Below are 15962 nucleotides of genomic sequence, written 5' to 3'. Positions count from 1 at the left end.
TCGGCCGCAAGAGGAAAATTGACCCCATATTGAACAGAAGGATAGTGCGAATGGTAGTAAAAGAACCAAGGATAACTGCCAAAGAGATACAAGCTGAACTCCAAGGTGAAGGCACGTCAGTTTCTGATCGCATCATCCGTCACTTTTTGAGCAAACTTAGGCTCCATGGAAGAACACCCAGGAGGACTCCACATTTGAAAGAAAAACATAAAAAAGCCAGACTGGAATATCGACAAGCTACAATCCTTCTGGGAGAATGTCCTTTGGACAGATGAGTCAAAACTGGAGCTTTATGGCAAGTCACATCAGCTCTATGTTCACAGATGAACACTGAACACCATACCTACAGTGAAACATGGAGGAGGCTCGGTTATGTTTTGGGGCTCGGTTATGTTTTGGGGCTGCTTTGCTGCATCTGGCACAGGTTGAATCTGTGCAGGACACAATGAAATCTCAAGACTATCAAGACATTCTGGAGCGAAACGTACTGCCCAGTGTCAGAAAGCTCTGTCTCAGTCGCAGGTCTTGGGTCCTCCAACAGGATAATAAAATACACAGCTAAAATCACCCAAGAATGGATAAGAACAAAACATTGGACTATCCTGAAGTGGCCTTCTATGAGTCCTGATCTGAATCCTATGGAACATCTATGGAAAGAGCTGAAACTTGCAGTCTGGAGAAGGCACCTGTTACCGGCCTCAAACCTAGGGGATATCTGTGCCGGCAGCAAGCGATGCACAGGCGTCAGGCACTGTGGATCGGTGAATAAACTGAGAAAGACACAAAGAGACTGAAGTTACGTCTGTTCGTAATGGCAGTCAGTTTATTACTCAACTAATTTCTCCTAACTCCTTTAAACTCAGATAATTCAACATTTGAACAATTTCACAATTAACAAGTACATTTATGCAAAACAATTATACACACCACAGATCGATTTGGACATGAGACAAAGTATATGCAAAGTATACCTAGTATTTGACATACTGCCGTACAGCACTTTGTATGTTTGTATACATTTATACAGTTTTAAGACAATACAACAGCAGATAACTTTACAAATACCATGAAAAATATATGTATATAGATACGTACAGGTATATAGGCCTACAGAATAGCATAGATCCTTAACCATATTCCAAATATACTGTAACAATGACACCTTTTAAACCAGCGCACAATCACCAGGATAATACATTACCAAAACTATATTTCATCACAACTGCAACATAATTCAGTCAATGCATCCTCCTTATTGCCCAGGGAGGTTGACTACGATTCCATGGACCTTAAACTTCTTAATAATATTTGCAACTGTTGTTACAGGAACATCGAGCTGCTTGGAGATGGTCTTGTAGCCTTAACTTTACCATGCTTGTCTATTATTTTCTTTCTGAGCTCCTCACACATCTCTATCCTTTGCTTTCTCTGGTCCATGTTCAGTGTGGTGCACACAATGATACCAAACAGCACAGTGACTACTGTTCTCTGTTTCAATAGGCTGAATGATTTATTACATGATTGGATACATGTGTGATACTAATTAAAGAAACTAATTAGTTTGAAATATCACTATAATCCAATTATGTATTATCTTTTCTAAGGGTTACCAACAAATGTGTCCAGGCCATTTTGGATCATTTTTGCAAACCAAATTACACATGGCAGCCTAAATACACTGAATTATTAAATTTAAGTTACCCAACAAAATGCTTTTAAAATATGATAGATCATGCGAAGAATTGAATTACTTTTTAATGATCCTGTTTCTCTGTGTACTTTAGGTTTTAACTCCACCGTTGCAGGATCCACTATCTCTTCAATCTCGAGGCATGATTAAGGATAAAATGGCAATACTTCGCTGCCAAACAGGTGTTTCTGCACAGCTGCGAATTATTATTATCTCACAATCTAGTAAATAATATTATTATTTCAGAAGTATATAAAATATAAATCATTTCATGTTTCACTAGTTAAGAATTTTATATTGGTGAGTATTAAAACACGTGTTAAGCTTGTGTAATAGCTTTTTGTTTGACAATTAACCTCTGGTGCCAGGCTGTGTTTATCATCATCGGCGGGTGGATGAATGTTCTCAGAGTTTACCTGTTTCTCAGCATAGTCTTACAAAGCCACATGCCAAACCCTCCGGAGACACTGCGTCAGAACGACTTTGGGGGGACAACAGTAGGTGGGGATCAAGGTATAAGCATCACTGTCATTCTATCATTGTGTCAGGTGAAATCTGTAACTAAAACTTTCAAACTTACACAATGACAATATCGTTGTTGTCTTCCATTGTAGGGATTGTAAGGCTTCTTGCAAAGAGGTAAATCTTCTGGAACAATATGTATTTTTTCCGTGTGTTATTTAGGAGACAAGGAACTCCATGTGTGTCTACGGCAGACGGACGGTGCTTTCAGCCTCAGTGCTGGTCTTCTCGAAATTCATCACGTCATGTTCTTCCTCTATGAAGATGTGAAGTGCTATTTCTAAAAATGGTGCTCTTGTTTTATTGAATTACTATGAAAGTGCAATAAACAATAATGTATCCAGTATATGTGGTGCTTTATTAATAGCGTCCATTTAAATTGGAGTTTGCCCACTGAATTTCAGCCAGTATGCACACACACACACACACACGACTCATGCATCTAACATCCAAATCATTGCATTTGATTAATTGTGAGTTTGACTGATTTGCACATAAAAGTAATCCATACGACTCCAGTGGGTTAATAGATGTCTTCCTTAGAAACATTGTGAGTTTTTGTAAGAAAAATATTTCATATCGCTAACTTTTTAACTATAAACATGGGCTTCTGGTTCTTGCGTAAGCTTCACGGTCCACCACGTTACATGTTTATGTTCAGTTGAGGAAAAGACGCAATTATACACCTACAGCATATGAGGATGAGTAAATTATGAGAAACATTTTTTGTGTGTATTGTCCTTTTAATGACATCCATTTAAAAGTCATACAGATTACAAAATGTATTATTTTAGAATTTTGGTTTAACAATATTGTGCATTAAATAAAAACATTATCCACAGCAACAACTCAAATGTAACAGAACAACATTCAGATCCTGTCTGTTCTTAAAGCCCAATGCAATCCTATAAAATCAAATATACACAGACTATTACACATTCTTAAAGCATCTAAGAAGCATAAATGTGTGCATTTGAGAATTAAAAGTATATTTATATAGTACAGTATAATATAGTACAGTATAAAGTATTATTATTACTGTCATATTTTATGATCATATACAGTAGTTTTAACATATTGTCCATCACTGTGTATTAATGAAAACGTGCTAATCTCTCCTTGTATCACTTTTAAAATCAATGCATTGTAGTCCAATTCAGAATATGGGTATGGACGAATTAATCGTACATGTGTCATATGGAGTGACAGCAAAATTTAGAAAACAAACTAAATATTACGTTTTATTATTAATATTTATATTAATCATATTAAATAGCATAAGAGAGATTTATCTTTATTGTTAGTTTTTTATATAATTTTTTGCCGCACACCATAGGACAAATTTGCATAATAGTCTGTCAACTACTACCCGTATATTATTCTGTTATCTTAGCAGCGGTCTATGTATGCTTCACCTAATAGTCTACAAACTACTTAATTCACGTTGGGCATGTCCTGAAAACAGGCATTTGTAAACAGTTTTAGTTTTAAATAAGAGTGGCATCTTTTTAATCTATTTGTAAATGGAAAATATGAGCTACAGGCAAAGTGCCCATATTGGTATATATTTTTTTAAATACATTTTTATATAATTTCGGGCACATATCAAGGCTGTCAATGACTAGTAAAGCATTGCATTTCACAGCACTATAGTTAACGTACCAGAAATTTCAACATGGCAGTATATTCTATTATAGTAATTTTGGCTTATTAAGAATAAAACTAAGGCACATTTAAGGTGTCAGAAAGCACATAATTGAAGTACAAATTAAAAGAAACGAGTACAATTTTTATTATTTAATAATTATATTATTACTACAGTTTAAGCCCTTGTCTAAATTTTTTATTTTTTTGAGAATTTTTGTGATTTTGTGTGATTTTGTGTGTCTTTCTAAATTTCCCATCATGAGCATTTTTACATTAAAGGTGCAGTGAACTAGGACCACAATTATAACCTGAGCTTTTGTTATATAAGAGGGAATCGTATTCAAGCGTACATCCTGTAAGTGTCAGACCTGAAAACGCCCTTGTTACTGAAATAACAACTGTTATTGACACTAGGCTCAGCTAACAGCAGGTTCTGGAATGCACCTATAGATAGGTTGAACACCGCCTCCACAGAAGAATATCAACGACTACTTCGCGAGCCCTGCCCACTGGTTCGCGCATGACAGTACTGAACACAAGCTGCATGGAACCAGATAGAGTGAGTTTAAGCATCATGCCGTTAAAGATCGCAAAATATTGTGCAGTGCCTGGTTGTGGAAGAACACAGTCGCTGCATAACCTTCATTCGGATTCCGACAGTAGGAATGCGTGGTTTAAGTTCATTTTTAAAGACGTTCCAGCTCACGGGGGGAAAACATTGAGCGTTTGTTCGCTTCATTTCAACGCGGATTCCTTGAACAAGTCTTTGCGGAGAGACTAAAATTAAAAAGCAGTGCTGTGCCGTCAATATTGGATCTGATAGGAATGGTGCAGCAATCTTATGTGAGTAAAACATATTTGTACTATGCGTCACTATTGCTTTGTTAGAGATCGCTTGATATGCCCTGATAGTATTACCTGGGGACCTCTAGTCATTTGTAATAATTGTAATCGGCATCTCTGTGATATGGCGGGCTCATATATCATTTTTTAAGGTTTTATCCACCGTTTGCGAATAATGGAGGCTGTTTTTAAGGGTTTTGATATTATTTCTGGTGCTGGGTCGTTTTGGCCGGGAGTCTACCGTTTGTTTATTTATCATGAAAACTATAACATTTGAGACCCGCGATCGCGATGATCTTCTGTCCGGTTCGCGGGTCTTAAATGCTGACATGTACGGTCATATATCACTAAACACCATACAACTATAGGCTATACAAACTATACGCAAAGCCTTGCCATCACATCCGGGAAATAAGTCCATAAATTTGAGTAAAATCACGTTACGTAACTTTACGTGTCTAGCCAAATTCACAGAAGGCTCCTACTAAGTCAACTACGCAAGCTGCTATCCAATCATAGCAGTGGGCGTTTACTTCCAAGTCTTCTATGCGGCCCGCCCTTAAAAACCGAGCGTTTCTCCAGCCGGCCTCAAAACCAGGGTAGAAAATAGCCTATTACTTATTGATTTTGATGTTTTCGAATGTAAAAACCACACGAACGTCATAAGTAGACATCAGACAATAGTATAAAACAAAAAAACAGCCAGTTCACTGCACCTTTAAATATTATAATACAAAGCTTTACATATGGTAAACATTGTTTAAGTGGTTTATCTACAGTATATCAAGTGTGCAATATAAAGATGGCGCTCTAATTTAGCAAATTCAGTAAATAAACAGCTCCCCCCTTTGGCATAGTCAACTCTTTGCATGTCTGCATTTAAAGCTTGTGTTCCAAGGCTAAAAAAGTGAACTCAATTACGGTACAGTAGTTTTCAATAACTATTTAGGAAACATAAATTGTTAGATGAAGCCACATTTGATCACTTTTGCTGTTGAAGTTGAAATGAAACGGATGTTTTCACAGGACAGGTGTTTGCTCATAGAGCTGCAGGTCAAGGCGCACTTTGACCTCCCCAGTTGGAACTTCATGTAGCAGCAGACGTCTTACCAATGGACCCTTTCCATCTTGATCCTTCTTTATTGTTGCTACAGGAACCTCAGTACGACCTAGAAAATCTATATTGAAAGCACATTCAGTTAAAATAAAAAAAAGGATGAGGTTGTGTACAAAAACTTATGTATATCTTCATATTATCTTCATATTGACTATGGCTCTTTATCTGTATGTGGATAAATAGTGATAAAAGTAAAGTGTTGTCTGTTTCCATTGTGGAGCCTAACAATCCTGCATGTGCCCTACCTAGAGTGGCAAAACTCACCATCTGGAGAGAACTGGTCTCGCTCAAAAATGGTAAGGCAGAGGACGTCCTGGTACAGGTCTTTGATAAAGAAGTGGCAGCTGAAGTTCCATTTGGGGTTGAGCGTGTCGGACTGATGGCGGGAGGTGTAACACTGAGCACCCATAGTGAGCTCACAGTATGGATTACTCTTCCCTAAAAAACACACAGACAGTCGAGGACATCAGTTAAGAAACACCAAATGACTTGCTGATGACTTTTGTTTTATTATGCTTCTATTCATATTTTTAATTAGCTTTTATTTTTCTATTTTTAGTTCTACCAGTGTTGTTAAGTGCTTTTGTCATAGTATTATTTGTTTATTTTGTATATTGCAATATATGTTTAATTTATTTTAATTTCAGTTTTAGTTTAGTTTTTATTTATTTTCAACATAAACTTACTTTAGTTTATTGTTTAGAAAACATTTATAGGTTTAAGTTTGCTAAATAATACTTAGGCGTACAGTTAATTTCAATTAACAGAATTTATTAATATTGGTAGTTTAAGTAAACTATAATAACCTTAATACTAAGAACACCTGAAACTAAGAATTAAAATAATCACAAACAAACACACATATTAATATAACTATAAAAGAGATAGGCCTACCTAAATGTCATTAAATGATTTAATGATTTGATTTCATTAAGAGTTGAAGTAAATTATATGGGTCAAAGCTATAGTGTTTTATAGCCCTCTGAACTTATGGTGCTATATCATTTTATAGGTGACCCGAGTTGTTCTTCTCACTTGTTGTTTTCTGTTCTAATGATGGTTCATGAAGGCTATAGGATGTTTTTGTGATTGTTGAGTGTGTGTGTGTGTGTGTGTGTGTGCGTGCGTGTGTGTGTGCGTATGTGTTCCAAACCGTTTGGCTTGCAGGCCTTCAGCTCTGTTGCCTCTAGTACGGTCACTAACAGTCGTCCAATTCCATTGTTCTTCTGAGAGCGAGCTGAACCAAACACACAAGCTTTATGAATACACCTGAATTCATGGCTTTCAAGTAAATCTTTTAACCTTCAATGATGTCTAACCTTGGTAGGCTTTTTCCCTCTTGAGCTTCTCAGTCTCTATGAAGTGGTCAGATGCCGCTTTGATCTTCTGCACCCACGTAGTCCTGATTCAGAAAAGTGATCAGCCACTGTTTTCACTCTGAACTGATTCTAATTGTAACTTAAAGGGGTATTTTCCTACCATTTTTATGAATAGTCTTTTGAAAAATTATATTACAAATCATGTACACTCGAATGAGATCACATTCCAGTTATACAGCCTGACATAAGCTGTTTTGTTTGTGTACCTCTCATTCATTGTGTCAGTCTTGAGTGTGTGCACACGGTCGATGTGTGAGATATGAAAGATTGGATCATCACTGGATGGGTCAGAGGGCATTTTGACCAACACCTCATTCAAAAACACTGGCTAGAGGAAGAGATTAAAAGACAAATAATAATAATAACAGTTATGCTGAAAACAATCTAATACAGCTAAACTCATAATCAACTATGTGGAGTAGCCTCACCGTTTTATACATTTTGTATTGTGCATTTGAGTTAGGATTAAAGAGTTTGTCTGTACTGGATGAGAACTGTTTGGAGGTGTATGTGAGTAGCAGGAAGTCATTAAACAGAAAGGCCCAGAGTTCTTTGCTGCTCTTGGTCTTGTGCAGTTTTCCGCTGCGCAGCAGTTTTCGGGGACCCAGGCAGTTAGTTAGAGAGTTGAAAACAAGGTGCTAAAACAGGACAAAGATTAGTTTTATTAACTCAACCATCTTAAGGTTAACCGTGTTGATTTAGTTTTTAAGTTTAGATTTTGTGGTTTCACCTCAATGACTCCATCACACATCACATGGTTCTGGATCCATTCCAGTCGGTCTGAATTTTCTTTTTCTCTCACTCCTTCATTCACCTGTGAGCACAACACCTCCGCCTGTTCTAATGCCATCTGCAGGTTTGCATGATCTGCATGACCCACAGGAGTATTCTCCAGAATCTACATGACCAGATTTCAAAAACACATATTGAAATTATGGATTGTGTGAATAAAATGTACCACAAGTTAACATATAAACAATATTGCAGGAATAAATATATTCTTGTTGTATCACTCACGTACTGTTAGACTTAGTAATAATTACAACTGCATTGAATACTCTTGTCATGGCTCTGCTTCCTTTAGTCATGTTTTTCTTGGTCCTGTAGCAGAGCCATGGCAAAGCCTTAGGTTATATGTGAGAAAGCCATGAGATGTTTGTTTTTTGACATCTCATGTGTTTTCTCATGTCTTGTCATTAGCCCCGCCCCTTTCGTTTCTTGTATTGCTTTCCTCTCATGTCTAATGTCCCACACCTGCCCCGTGTAATTATCCCTCGTTTTTCTCTCCCTATTTATACCCTCATGTTTCTTTGTCTTGGGCTGGTGGATTGTATTGCTTGTCTTTCGTTTCGAATGCTACGTCGTGTATGTATCCAGTTCGTTCCTCGTCATCTGTCTTTGTTCCCAAGGTAGTTTCTTGTCTTGTTAGTTTGATTTTTCTTTGTTCTCGTTTTTGCCCCCTTGAGTGAAGTTTTTGTTTGCCTTGTTATATAAATATTCTTAGTTCAGTTTTCCCCATCGTGGGTGTTTTGCTTTGTCTTTTTGTCTTTCGAATAAAGTGTTTTGTTAACCACGTCTTTGCCTGCCTGCATTTGGGTTCTCGCCACGCCGCTAGCCGTGACAACTCTATTCTGATTGGTCATCGGCATCATCCAATGGTTTGATAATCCTTAATAACTACTGCACAACTTAAAATAACATAAATTAATAAATACTTTATAACCTAATAACATAACACATTTTAAAAATAAATATATATTTAATCCACTTGCTTACTCACATAGCAGGCACTAAGCAGGACAAAGTTCAGTCATTCATCATATCGTCAAATATTAGTTAAAGTTTATCTTCAAAATGTGAATTATTATTCCTACACTTTTTTTTAAGAACAATTAAATTACCTTTGCATTCAACATCTTTAAATGACCTCATATTTAATTGCCTTATGTTTATTTTTCATTTCTCATTTCCCTGCTTTAATTATCTTCTTTTTTATAATAGCCTTCATTCCTCTTATCATTCTATTGTAAAATAGCTGAGATCTGAGAAGCTTCACATACATTCTTGATGAGCAGTGGGTAGCGTGTGATCCTCTGCATGGGCTTTAGGAGGAAGCTGGACAGCGGCATCCCTTTACACCGGTAATTACTGGCGATTTTCTACAAAGGAGATAAAAAATCATTTCTATCCTTCTTTACAGAGTCAAAGTCATCCACTAGGCCACATGAACAAATTTTCTCTTGTGGGCTGAAAAATGTAAATATCAAAATGTCATATGCCAAATATGAAACACTGAAGTGTATGAACATTACCATGAACTGCACAGAGCTGACAATATAAAAAATGTCAGGATGAACACGAACAAAACATGACATTTTGTTTATGATTTAATTATGTCATGTAACCTTTCCATGATGGCATTTGCTTAGTTTGACTGACTTCTATCAAATGCCACAACACAAGCTTCTAATTGGACATTTAACATTAAAAACAACAACTTTTCTCTACAGTTCTTATGATATTAAACTGTGCAGCATCTCACCTTTAGGAAATGTTTGAAGTCTTGCGACTTGTCTGTTTTCTGTTGCAGCACGAGGACAGAATATCACCCACCACCTGCACGGGCATCCGCTCACCTGACATCTTCTTACGGACACGCAAAGCTCTAATGCACACAGAATATCATGAGGAGATCATATCATTCAGGAGATTATACTTTTTTTTATCTTTTATACTTTAATCTTCTAGTTCTGTGATATGGTTGAACATTGCTACAGTACAAGTGATTGCAGCGTTGACTCACTTTAAGAGTTTGGTGCTACACATGATCAACTCCCGCCAGTTCACAAAGATCAAGTTCATCTCAGCCTCTGTCAAGCGCCCTGACTCTGCCATGGGTTTATAAAACACCTAAACAGCGACACACACACACAGACACACTCACTGATCAGCAAATATTCATGTTTATTACACAGCCACATGGAATTCTTGATTCTGATTGGTCGACAGCAGCATTTTGCTGATAAATACTGAAATCACATTTTACACGACATATTATTTTCAGCAAAAATACCAGAAGTTAGCTTCTAGTTACTCTAGCATTTCTAAACATAACTTTCAATCTTTGACAAGGTCTTACTCAGTCAGTATTGAAGATATCAAGGTTATATTTTTACAGAACATTCACTGTAAAAAAACGGTAATATTCCGGCAGCTGGTGCACAAGAAAAAGTTGAATAACAAAATAACATTATTTGTAAAGTAGGGGTGTAATAGTACGTGTATTCGTACCGAGCGGTCACGGGGAAAATTCCACATGGAAGTGATCATTCCTATGCCTAAAAGTTTTTTAAATATGCTATATAATATATAAACACTAATATACATAAAACTTAAAAAATATATAAAAGTATGTTTATTTGCAACAGTTATGATTTATGCTTAAGTTATGCCATTAAAACAGCGACATCTGCTGACAGACACCATGTTGCGTTGTCACTGAAACATGCCAGTTGAAGATTATAAGGAAATTACGTCGCTCCCTTTGCCAAGTGCATTCCAAACATCTACATAATAGCACGCACATGCCCTGCTCACTCCAAAGTCTAATCTCCAAGGGCTCTGCTCTTCGAAGGGAGTATAGGGCATAGGAATGATCACTTCCATGTGGAATTTGCCCCGTGATGGTTCGGTACGAATACACGTACCGTTACACCCCTATTGTAAAGTAAAATTACATATTTTCATGTCATTTTATACCCAACTTGTAGATTTGCAAAAATGTCTGTAATTTGACATTTTGGTCACATTTTGATTAGGGTCTAGTTCTCACTATTAACTAACTATTAACAAAGACTTTTGCCTCAGTAAACACCTCATTTCTGCTTATATGGTAGCTGAATAAGGGCATGCAGAATAAGGCATCAATATGTGCTTTATATGTACTAATATGCAACCATGTTAATAAGCCAGTAGTTAATAGTTAATTTGTGTACCTTAATATAAAGTGTAACCAACATTTTTACTGTATTACAAAACTACTGTAGAAGTAAAATTCCATAAAATTATTATTTTTCTTTACATTACATAGAAATGTTTTACTTACAAAACGGTAGACCAAGCTGGTTTTCACAGACAGACTCACATTTGAGTGTCTGACAAAGTTAGGCGTGTATGTGAGGTAATATACCGTCAGCCGGTCATTATCCCAACACAGCATACAAACATATTTGAAAATTATATTTGAAAACAGTTCCACATTTTATCACCATTACTTTCCAAAAATACAGATATTATAAATAGAGGCGTGCATAACAGCTCAAGCAGCATTTCTGAAGTGTTGCTGTACTGTACCTCCAGTGCAAGTTCGAGATCTTCCAGGTAGGTCTCCTCTGTCTGAATGAGCTCATGGATGTATCCTTGCCTCTTTCTCTCTTCAGTAGACATAGACTCTAAACTGAGCAGATCAGCACACCCTACACACACAGCACGTGAAACACACGACCACATACATCCACACCCATACAGTAACCACGTCACCACAGCATCTCACAATAACAAACTTTATTTCTGAAATTCAGATTCATATACTTTTAATACAAAACTGCTTTGAGAGCAAAGGTTATCACATTCAGAGCGAATGAGTCTAATGATTTCTAAGGTCATGCTGACTGCATAGCTGATCAAGAGTAAGAGCAACACATGTCGCTGGTCATCAGTTCTTTCATTTACAATTAAACACGCAGAGGCAGACTAACAATCCCACGATCTACACAAGTACTGTATGATTTGTGCTGATGAGCATTACTTGCTTGTGTAAGAGACTTAAACGGTGGTTTACTTTAAAGGGGTCATATCATGCAGTTTTTTAGCATTGTATATTCTTTCACTTCTTTGTGTTGTGTTGAGCTGTAAATTGGTTTGCGTGACCCTTTTCTGCACTTTCTTTGAAACTCTGAAATAAATTGGCTGTTTTGCTGCCGTGTCAAACACCCGCTTCAAGATGCTGTAAAGATCACTGCCACGTGCAGCAAAAAAAAACGTATCAATCTTATCAATAGTTCTGATGTAAGAAATACTCGAAGAAATACTCGAAAGTTCTCTATTAATAAAATACTTCACAACAAATAGACGCCATTGTTGTGTAATGTGGGCAGCTGTATGTTAATATTTTTGGATTCCTGACAAATGAAATCCAAGGATTTCAGTATAAGCAATTTTTGTGTTTGTAATCATGTTATGGCCCCTTTAATTCATCTCAATTTCTTAAACAAATAGTCAAGGATTGTGTTGCTAGTAGTGGTGTAATGGTTCTCGGTAAAAAGTTGAACCGCATGGTTCTCCACCAACTGTTCGGCACGCGGTCCAACGCGCTTCATTTATGTTATTTATGCTTTCATCACCCGGGTGTTGTAAGCGCGAGTGCAGGTGAGACCTGAACAGCACATGTTGCTGTTTAAACTACACTCATTCAAGCCTTGCCAATTTAAACATTTAAGTGCAAGATGATGCATAAGAAAACTCGCTTGCGCGCTGTGAGAAGATCTGAAGTGCGCATAAGGAAAGTCTCAGACATGGCGCAAATATTGAGTTGTCTTTGAAGTGCTTAAACGGACAAATTCACACACGAATAGGTCAACATGCCCTTCTTGTCGAGTATCTTAACAAACATAGTAGGTTATGTCTTAAGTGAACGGACGAAACAGACTAAAAACAACACATGTGTACAGTATCAGTGTACTGGATCGGTTTCATTCCTCTTAAAGCGACAGCAGCATATTCCTGCTGTCTGTTCAAAGTCAAGTAAATCACTCACTGCTTGTGACTCAATAGCTTCTGTAACTTCAATTATGATTCATCTTTATTTTATTTGTACATATGCAATGTTATGTTTTATTTGATTACTTTAATCCATTTCTACCTTAAAAGGTATATATACAGTATCTTATTTCATTTTCTGCTTTGCTCTGTTGTTTTATTGGTGCTGTTACTGTAGCTTGATTATTTGTTCTTATTTTTATTGGTCAGTAGTCCCTTTTCCCTGAACATAGCACAAACCGAACCGAAACCGTGACCCTAAAACCGTGACACAAACCAAACCGTGAGTAATTTGAACCATTTCACCTCTAGTTGCTAGTGTATTTCTGTTAAACAGAAATAAAAAAATATGTGCTGAAGCCAGTGGGGGTAAACTATTCATTTATGTAAAATAAACAAAGTTAAAACAAATAGAAAACGGGAAGTTAAATCCAAACAAAGCTAGGCAGGCCGGAGTCTTGAGGATGCCTCCTAAACCAGAGCAGTGTTCTGATTGGCCCAGATACAAGAGGAGGAAGTGGAAGGAGGGGCCAGAGCTATAGTCCTATGATAAAACATAGATGAGGTGGAAGTGGAAAAGAGAATGTATGGATAATGAAAAGATGGTAAGAGAGTAAATATTAGAACACATATAAAGAAAAAGAAAGAAAGAAAGAAAGAAAGAAAGAAAGAAAGAAAGAAAGAAAGAAAGAAAGAAAGAAAGAAAGAAAGAAAGAAAGAAAAAGCTTTTCTTTTCAAAAATATTCTGTTTTTTCCCTTTAAAGCTCCATCTTCAGATTCAGTAAAGTTAAATCTGAATAAATCTAAATAATAAAGAGTTCAGTTTTAAATATGATCTATTCTTAATCATGGCTTGTATTTCCTGCATTAGTATCTCAAAGTGATTTATCCATGAATGTAGAAATAGGAAGTGATCAACGTAAGACTAATAGTACTCACATTGCTGACTGGGATCGCATTCTGTGGTCATCTTCACATAATTGGTTGGAAACAGTCCTGTGACCCCAGCGACTTCTCCTTTCCACCAGTCAGGATTGTCCTTGTTGAGTACGCTGATCAGCTGACCCTTTTGGAAGTTCATCTCATCCTTATTGGCTGCTTTGTAGTCATACATTGCAATAACCTGACACACTACAAGAGGGACAGAACTAAAAATGACGAGAGGAATGGAACAGAACACACAGGAATATGAATGAGTATTGACTGAAGAATATGACAGTGTCTTACGTGGTTGAGATGCAGGAGTTATTTTTCCACTGTTGGGCTCCAGTAGTCTGACATTAGAAGAGTGGAACCAGCCCTTTTTACGTTTTTTACCCCTTGCCTACACACAAACGCACATAGATACAAAGTATCAATACATAATTTCGATGTAGTATTTTGGAATCTCTTTAAGAAAATATGCTTGTGTCATGTTCAACACTGACCTGTAGTTCACCCAGCCACCAGTTGTTTGAGTTCTTATGCAGCACGACAATAAGCTGACCCGGCGTAAGACTCAATTGCTCTGGTGTTGTGGCAGCATTGACCATAGTTACCTGAACAATCTCTAAAAAACCAATCAGCATGAAACAAACAATGTTAAAAATCAAATATTTTCCAGCCTTGATTTGTATTTCTGTGGTGGTACAATGCTTTCAGACCTCACCTGGCTTTTTAGGGCCTTCAGGTATGGCAGTCTGAAAAAACAATACAGTAAGCACATAATGTTTACAATACATGTATAGATGTCCTTGGATGTGTGATCGTATACAGAATTTGATTTTTTAACATTTCCATTACGTGAAAATCAATATTACCATTACCAAAGTAATATATCAATAAAATTACTAATAAGCTAAAAAAGGACCTCAGGAGATAAACAAAAGGTAATTCAAGTCAAATCACAATCTACAGCATTAGCAGAACATACGCACATCTTTCTCTTTGGGTTTAACGTAGTTAGAAGGAAAGAGGCCAGACTGGTCTCCTATGCAGCCTCTCCACCATTCCCCCTCCTTTTCTGTTACCAGGACAACATCCTCCACAGAGAATGTCAGGTCACCTGACTCCGGACTCTCATATGTGTACAAAGCCACATACTCTGATTAGATGAAATTACAAAAACACATACAGTCACATACACACTCTGATATGACAGATCAATTTAGTGTGCCAATATAAAAAATAGAACTACAAACATACATTAGATTTACTAAAACATCATTATATTACTCACCCTCTAGAAGACCAGAATCTGAAACTTCATTCTCATCAACAGTAGAATACAATGGTCTAGAAAAAAACAATGACATATTTGCTATTAGATGCTATTAAATTGCAAATATGTATGTGCTCATTAGGAAATGTAATGAAACAATTCCAAAATGGTTTAAATTTGATATTAATAATCTGCAATAATCTCAATTGAGTTTTAATCTAGTTTTATTGTTAGTATAAGCAATTTCAATTAAAAGATGTATCATGAACTGCATAACTGCTATAATGTAAGTTATATGTGTTTATATGCCGCTTTTAAAACATTGCATTGCCTGTTTAGGCATCCCAACCAGTCAGACATAGCAAAAGTATTTTAGCCAATGAGTTTAAGGCAGGATTTTCTATTGGGGTAAGTGTTTTAAAAACTTTTCAGGAAACCTGTAAATTATCATATTGTCCTTCTGAAACCTTGTATCTCCATATTTCATGATTTTTATTTTTTTGCCATAAATCTTTATTATTAGTCACCCTTTATGTTTGTCACTCGGTTTCGAAAATATGTAACCAACAAAATTTTTTAAAAAAGTGCTTTTCAACTTTGACAACACAATATTTTATCATTTAAAAAGTACAGTGTTTTTACCATTTCCTGAAAAACAGTGAATTTGGACATCCAAGGTTTCGAAAGGACAGCGACGATATGCTACATTGTAATGTCTTTAGTATCTCAAATGAAGATCTCTCCGTT

At 36.5% G+C, this 15962-nt stretch overlaps 2 protein-coding genes across 2 annotated transcripts in view; one reads left to right on the top strand and one right to left on the bottom strand.

The window, feature by feature from the left end:
* fam228a (family with sequence similarity 228 member A) overlaps positions 1-2577 on the top strand; it is a 29154-nt gene extending 26577 nt beyond the window's left edge. Inside the window, exons 5-7 of the mRNA XM_057352033.1 lie at positions 1785-1872; positions 2059-2203; positions 2375-2577. Coding sequence (XP_057208016.1) covers positions 1785-1872; positions 2059-2203; positions 2375-2474 — 333 coding nt within the window. The 3' untranslated portion in view covers positions 2475-2577. The remainder of the gene's footprint in view (positions 1-1784; positions 1873-2058; positions 2204-2374) is intronic.
* A 368-nt stretch (positions 2578-2945) lies between these two features.
* The window catches only part of itsn2a (intersectin 2a), a 46527-nt gene continuing 33510 nt past the window's right edge, over positions 2946-15962 (bottom strand). The window contains 18 exon segments of the mRNA XM_057352031.1: positions 2946-5880; positions 6084-6257; positions 6973-7056; positions 7139-7221; positions 7405-7526; positions 7627-7836; positions 7929-8096; positions 9259-9357; positions 9741-9793; positions 9796-9863; positions 10002-10108; positions 11552-11673; positions 13955-14146; positions 14243-14339; positions 14443-14564; positions 14664-14694; positions 14932-15098; positions 15234-15289. Coding sequence (XP_057208014.1) covers positions 5723-5880; positions 6084-6257; positions 6973-7056; positions 7139-7221; positions 7405-7526; positions 7627-7836; positions 7929-8096; positions 9259-9357; positions 9741-9793; positions 9796-9863; positions 10002-10108; positions 11552-11673; positions 13955-14146; positions 14243-14339; positions 14443-14564; positions 14664-14694; positions 14932-15098; positions 15234-15289 — 2113 coding nt within the window. The 3' untranslated portion in view covers positions 2946-5722.

This window comes from Triplophysa rosa, linkage group LG15 (genome assembly GCF_024868665.1).
Source record: "Triplophysa rosa linkage group LG15, Trosa_1v2, whole genome shotgun sequence".
NCBI classification, from domain to species: Eukaryota; Metazoa; Chordata; class Actinopteri; order Cypriniformes; family Nemacheilidae; genus Triplophysa; species Triplophysa rosa.
Note: the sequence above shows the minus strand (reverse complement) of the source record. Positions and strands in the feature narration are given on the sequence as shown.